The 7,102-nt window shown below is 35.1% G+C and overlaps 1 protein-coding gene across 1 annotated transcript; it reads left to right on the top strand.

The window, feature by feature from the left end:
- Positions 1-1,234: 1,234 nt before the first annotated feature.
- On the top strand, positions 1,235-6,862 carry LOC111692823 (E3 ubiquitin-protein ligase Bre1-like). The gene is made up of 11 exons (XM_023456948.1): positions 1,235-1,294; positions 1,542-1,725; positions 1,783-1,969; positions 2,018-2,206; positions 2,280-2,764; positions 4,988-5,161; positions 5,218-5,432; positions 5,487-5,715; positions 5,767-5,975; positions 6,039-6,429; positions 6,488-6,862. Exons 2-11 carry the CDS (start codon positions 1,576-1,578, stop codon positions 6,860-6,862), a joined length of 2,604 nt encoding a protein of 867 aa, XP_023312716.1. The 5' UTR covers positions 1,235-1,294; positions 1,542-1,575.
- The last annotated feature ends 240 nt before the right edge of the window (positions 6,863-7,102 follow it).

The following is a 7,102-nucleotide window of genomic DNA, read 5'->3' as shown; positions in this document are numbered from 1 at the left end:
CAAAATTTTAGTCTTGAGGGTGAAGGTGTTGCAACTTTGCATCTCGATGAGGTTGATATGACTACTTTATGTAAGTGGGGTATTACAATGTAAAGTGTCAGAAGTTGAAGTATTTGCTAAACCTTTTGAGAGTGATCAGATTCTTGACTCTCTGATGAATTTTCCAATATGCCTTCAGTCACAGCGTCTCCATTTGTCTAAAAATAAATATTTATGTTATAAATACTAGTTTTTTTCTTTTATAAATATTCAGATTCATAACGTGTTATGATCCGAAATCTAGCAACCTGATTGGTTTCCATCGGATCACGCGTTGTGATTCCGAAATCACGAATAAAAGAAAAGGGCTTCTATTGTTATTATTTGGGTAAAAACAATTAGTCAAAGTCAATAAATAATCAATAGACGCCGAGTTAATTTAATTTGCAATCTTTATGATCCTTACAGTAGTTCTGATGTGGAAGGTCAGGAAACTGGCATAGGTAAACATTAGGTAAATGGTGACTTGGTGACAATTGGAATTTACACAATATTTGCACTAGGAAAGAGAAGTTCCACGGCAGTATAAATACATATAAAAATGTATCATTAAACTTACCAGTCAATTGTATTATTACTACTTGGTCAATCAGTGAATTTTAAGACATCATAAAATTCCCATTTTACCACAAAATTATCTCCCATTGCCTGGGTCACTTTTAGTGTATTTTATCATTTGATCAGAAATTCCTAGCTTGTTGGAATTCTTGGATAGATGCCATAAACGATTTTCTGACATTTCTGTATTTGTGGTTTTCGGACGAGGGACGAGCTGACGAGCAGTCCAATAAATTGGAATGGAATTCACATAATTCTATTAACCTCAGAATCATATTTTTTCTATAATTCACATTACACTCTTTCTTTTTAAATCTGTTTTTTCATTAGTCTCATCGTATTTGACAAACACAAATTTCTATTTCAGAAACAAGGCCAACGTGGACGTGCAGAAAGAGAAATGTTCCGGACGAAACTTGTTCAAGAAATTTACTCTCATAAAACATTGTTTCTTGTTTCACGAAATTATTTCCAATATATCACGTACATCTCAAACTTATTTCCACACTACTTTTCTTAGATTTTTATCTGATGAAAGATGAACCAAAAATTCATTGTAGATTCGCATAAACTAGTGATTACGATTGCGCAAGCGTACCGATACCGAGAATGAATTGATTTTTGATTGCGTCCGTGTCCGTGGTATGTATATCGTACACTGCAAAATAAACAATCTTATGAAGAATTAATCAATAAAGTAAGTGAAATTTTTATATTTTATTCTGTTTTTTCATAATTATTTGTCTATGATTTGATTATTCAAGCCATTGTGCTTACCATAATGTGGCGGCACGTATCTACTCTAGTTTAAAATTCGATCATGTTATTGACCCGTCGTTGTTTAGTTTTGAAAATGAATTAATTTATAAACATACTCTAGGAAAGAACTAGATAAATTTCTTTAAGAAATATAACCGATTACTTATTTTTTTCGTAAATAATAGTTTTTTCCAGGGTTTGTTAAACATAACCTCAACAATGTCCAAGAGACATGCAGAGGAGAGCTCCAGCGGAGGGCAGCCTCCAATTAAAAAAATTCACTTTGAACCTCATCTCATCGGGCCCGTCTCCACCTTAGAAGAGATGGACATCAAAGTTTTACAGTTCCAAAACAAGAAATTGGCACAAGTAAGTTACTATGAGAGTATGTCGTACGCTTGGCCGATTTAACATTATTGCTTGCAGAGGATTGAGCAGAGATGCAGGACAGAGCAGGAATTGAGACAGAGGATAGAGCAGTTGGAAAAACGACAGACACAGGATGATGCTATGCTGAATGTTGTCAATCGTTACTGGAACCAGCTTAACGAAGATATTCGCATACTTTTACAGAGATTTGATGCTGAAACAGCTGATGAGTCAGAAAATAAAAGTAAATACACTATTTCTAATAGGGTAGTTTTCTAAGTTTTATTTTTAGATGAGAATGAAGCCACAACATCATTTTTAATGCAGTTATCGACGTGGGATAAGGATGAACTTAACGATAAATTGGCAAACAGGGTACAGGTGTCAAGGAGGGCTGTTGCAAAAGTTATTCAAGCCTTTGATAGGTTAATGCAGAGGAACGAGAAAATTACGTTGGCTCTTAAGGGAGAATTAGAAGGCCGTAAGTTGACAAAATGGTTTTTTTCATGGATAAACATTTTAGGTACATAAATAAATTATTTTTCATTTTGTAGAGGATGCCCCATCAGTGGACGAGGTTATTCGTCAGACAAACATTCAGTTGCAAGCCGAAAACCGCAACTTACAGGCTCTACACACATCTTTGCATGAAAAATACCACACAAACAGCCTGAAAGTAGCTGAACTTCAAGACTCTGTCACGGCTAAAGAAACTGAGATCGCAGAATTGAAAAACCAAATTGACGACCTCCAATATGAGCTCGAGAAAGTCCGCAATAGAAACGATAAGTTAGAGACTCACCTTGCCGAGGCTGTAGAGAAATTGAAGGCATACCATCAGCTTCACGGGGATCCTGATAATAAAGGCAAAGAACAGAAACCTGCACCCCAGACGAACGTGTCACAGGCTAAGCTTGAGGACCTTCTTAAGGAGGTGGAAGAATGGAAAGAGTTGGCAAATAATAGGTTGCAGGAGTTGGATAAGTTGCATCAAACACACAGGGAAACTTTGAAGGAAGTCGAGAAGTTAAAAATGGATGTAAGTTAGAATTTATGCATAGTAAAAATATTTTTTACCGCCCCATTCAATACGTTTGCTTCCCATTTTTAAAAATAATTTGTTCAAAAATATTAACACATCATTTTTGGTTTTCGATCTTTTTATGCTAAAAATAATATATGAAAAATCTGATGAAGAAATTTGTTGAAATTTGTGCATTAGAACTATTTTCAGCAACTGTAAAGACAAATACATAATCAATTGCGTAATTCTGATAGACGTAAACAAACATCTTAAATTATAACATGCAAAAAAGAAGTTGACTTTATTAATGAAAAAGTTACGTAAAAATTAAATACATTAGATAAAAAATAAAAAACTTTAGGTATAAAAAAATGTAAAATTAAAATGAATATTGTTGATGTAAAAAATAAAACAAATGCTCTTCAAAATTTGATGCTATTTAAAATGAAGAAAAACAAACTGCAATAATAACACAAATAAATATAGGAAATTAATTAAATAGATACATCAACTTTTCATGCCTTTGGCTCATAAATTGATCGTAAATAATTTTGCAATTTTCTAGGACTGTCTCTTGGTTCTCATGGATCTAAATCTCGATTATTTGACAAATTTCATGTGTTGTAATAGAGTGTACAATGTGCTAAATAAGGTTATTGTTTTCAACCTCTTAGCGAAAATAAAAAATTCTTTATACCCAAATCTGCTTACAGCATCCCATAAAACTTAGCGCCTATCAAACTTTTTGACATTTTAACACCATTTCGAACCTAGCGTCTGTGTACGCCATACACATTGCACATGTAGACAGGACGACCTCGCTCTGTCCTAACCAAACGGGCTACGTTCAGTTCCAGTTTTGTTTTAGTTTTGAAGTTATTTCCACTAGAAAGACAGTTTTTTTCAAAACATTTGCACAATTAAATTTAAACCATGTTTAATGATGACAATTATTTTTGCTTGTGGATGGTTCGAACTACATTCTGTAAATAAAAAGAGGAAGCACTGTCATCCCTGATACTAGGTAAGATCGTATTTAAATAGACGAAAAGTTAAGTTCATAATGAATTTTTTTTAAAACATTCACATTGAAAAAGCTGTATAATTATGCTAAAGTAAAATAAAAACCATTGTTCAGTGTCTTCTACGTCTTATTAGAGTAATAATAAACAAAAACGTAACTTTTCCAGTAAATTGATACTACACAAACACGTCGAAACCCTTTGATGTTATCACTTTTGAATGGGATTCTGAAAACAAAACGTAGTTACTGAAAATTCAAGTTTGCAAAAGATTTGTTCCTAAAATGCTGCGGTTTAAGTAGTTGAAATTAACATGAGTTTATGTTTTGTCGTTGTTTTGTCCGTTTGTTGAAAATGATTTAAGTTTTCAGAGAATGAAAGGGTCATGGAACAGATCATTTGTCAGGAAAATTTGTACAGCACAAGAATAAGATTATACACTTCACTAAATACCACTATATGAATTCTATTTCAATTCCAATAAAAAGTGATACTTCTGAGAGAATATCGCAAAATTACCTAGTTTATTGCAAACACCTTCTCGTAAACCAATAAACTAGAAATTAAATTAAATGTAATAAAAAGAAATACATATTCTGCCATTCTCATTTTACCAAATTAGTGTTGCCTGATTAATGCTGTATTGTCATATCACATCAGGTGGATTGATATTTCATAAGTCACCTAAACTAGGTCAATGTCAGAGATCGAATATGTACTAAGATTCACAAACTAAACGTAGTGCTTTAGAAAAATAGTGACAAATAGTTGTTATTAAAAACTTGAAATGATTTTAAAAATTTTTCAAATTTATTGGATTTTAGTGAATATTTTTATTAAATTTTTAATATAGATGTTTTATAAAATAGTAAAAATAATTAGTTTCACTTAAAATTAGTGACGTATGTCTATCCACATACCAATAAAAAATATATATTTTTTAAAAACATGGTTTCTGTGCTCCTTATCCATCAAAAGAAATGAGGTGACTAAAATAAAATGTAAAATCGTAAAAGAACAATGTGTTTTACAAAATTATTTTCTATTGCAATTTCGTTTTCTAGGAAACGTACTATTACCCAAAAAAAAAATTGTTCCCCGCGTAAAGTTACATCCTGTGTAATATTTTATATAAAATTTATCTTTTGGCTACTATACTTTTTCATTTGTTCATATTTTGATTGCGCTGTTTTACCAATTAATCATAATTCCACAGATTCGCCAGTTGCCAGAAAGTGTCATCGTTGAGACTACAGAATATAAATGCCTGCAGTCACAATTTTCCGTTCTATATAATGAGTCAATGCAACTGAAGACACAACTGGATGAAGCTAGACAACAACTGCAGACCAGCAAAAATGCCCATTTGCGCAACATAGAAATGATGGAGGTAAGTCTCCTTCCACTTCCATCACTGCTTTATAATTATCATCATCTTTTTTTTAGGGAGAGGAACTGATTGCGCAAAAAAAGCTGAGACAAGAAGTGATGCAACTTGAGGACTTCCTGGCCCAACTTAGAAAGGAGTACGAGATGCTAAGGATCGAGTTTGAGCAAAATCTGGCGGCTAACGAGCAGACGGGACCTATAAATCGTGAAATGAGGCATTTGATAACTTCTTTGCAAAATAACACTCAGCAACTCAAAGGAGAAGTACACAGGTAAAAAAATATGTTGTTAGTATATCTCGAAGATACATTTTCCTGTTGTCGCAGATATAAGAGAAAATACAAGGAAGCCAATACGGAAATACCAAAATTAAGGAAGGAAATCGAAGAGCTACAGACAAAACTGAGTCAGGCTCAAGGCGCCAACCAGGACTGCAAGGACAACATAAAAAAAGAGGAAATAAAAGAGGAAGACACTTCAAATAGCGAGGGAGGGGCTCAGGTCAAGGAAGAACAAATGTTGAGCGCCGTTAAGAAGGAGGAAGAAGACACCGAGGTTGGTTATCGAGGAACTTACTTATTTTACTCTGAATATAACTTTTTATAGCAGACAGAAGATGCAGAAGGAAAAGACCAAGCCTCCGGATCCGGATCTTCCCCAACGGCAAAGAAAGAAGGTGCTGTGAAACAAGAAAAGAACGTAGTGAAGAAGGAAGTTACCGTCAAGACAGAGAAGGAACACCGGGAAGCCCAGAGAGCAAAGGAAGCCAAGATAGCCGAAAACGAGATGGTGCGAGATTTGAAAAATCAGTTGAAGTAAGTTTACCATATCCGTTAATGATTTTTATGAAAACTAGAGTATTTGGTGTCGTGTTATAGGAAAGCTTTGAACGAGCAAAAAGAAATGAAACTGCTCCTGGACATGTACAAGGGCGTCAGTAAAGAACAAAGGGACAAGGTACAACTAATGGCTGCCGAAAAGAAGCTTAGGACCGACCTGGAGGAACTCAGACAGACGATAAAGAAAATGCAGGATAATAAACGGGACGATAAAAGAAAACTGGCAGAAGACGAAGCTCTGAAGAAGATCAAGCAACTTGAAGAACAGAAGTATGAACTTCAAAAACAGGTGGCGAACCAAAAACCGAATGACGGAAATTGGGGCGGACACAACGTCCTACACCAGATGAGGCCGTTCGTCGGTTCGCACGAAGAAGAAGCGTTGCTTAACGAGATGGAAGTGACCGGACAAGCCTTTGAAGACATGCAAGTAATAATTAAAAAGAATTATAAATCCGAACGCAATTATAACTTTAAAATTATTTCAGGAGCAAAATTCGAGGCTAATACAGCAGCTGAGGGAAAAGGACGATGCCAATTTCAAGCTGATGTCGGAGAGGATCAAATCCAATCAGCTGCACAAGTTGGCGAGGGAGGAGAAAGACGTATTAAAGGAGCAAGTGACTACATTAACGACGCAGGTCGAAGCCGCTAATCTAGTGGTCAGGAAGTTGGAGGAGAAAGAGAGGATCCTGCAGAACACTCTGGCGACTGTGGAGAAGGAGCTGACGCTCAGACAACAGGCGATGGAGATGCACAAGAGAAAAGCGATAGAATCGGCGCAATCGGCTGCCGATCTTAAACTTCATCTTGGTAAGTTCATTAAAACTGTATTATTCGATTTCTTTTCACAGTTGGAGTGACCATAAACTCGACATCACAAGGGATCAACTCGCCAACGACCCTGTTCCGCCCCTCTTGTCGCTACTAGAGGTCTAAAACTTTTTGGTAACAGTGGGCAGAGAAAAATTATGATAGAAATGGAAAAGTTATGAATTTTTGTTAAAATCCAGGATATAAAAGTTTCTACCCACTTAGCGTGCTAATATAAATGTTATACAGGCTGTAACTTTGGGGGGGACTTTAGAAACATGTCATTAGTT

Source organism: Anoplophora glabripennis, unplaced genomic scaffold (assembly GCF_000390285.2).
Source record: "Anoplophora glabripennis isolate ALB-LARVAE unplaced genomic scaffold, Agla_2.0 scaffold3883, whole genome shotgun sequence".
NCBI lineage: Eukaryota > Metazoa > Arthropoda > Insecta > Coleoptera > Cerambycidae > Anoplophora > Anoplophora glabripennis.
The sequence above is the reverse complement of the archived record's forward strand: the minus strand, read 5'-3'. Positions and strand labels throughout refer to the sequence as shown.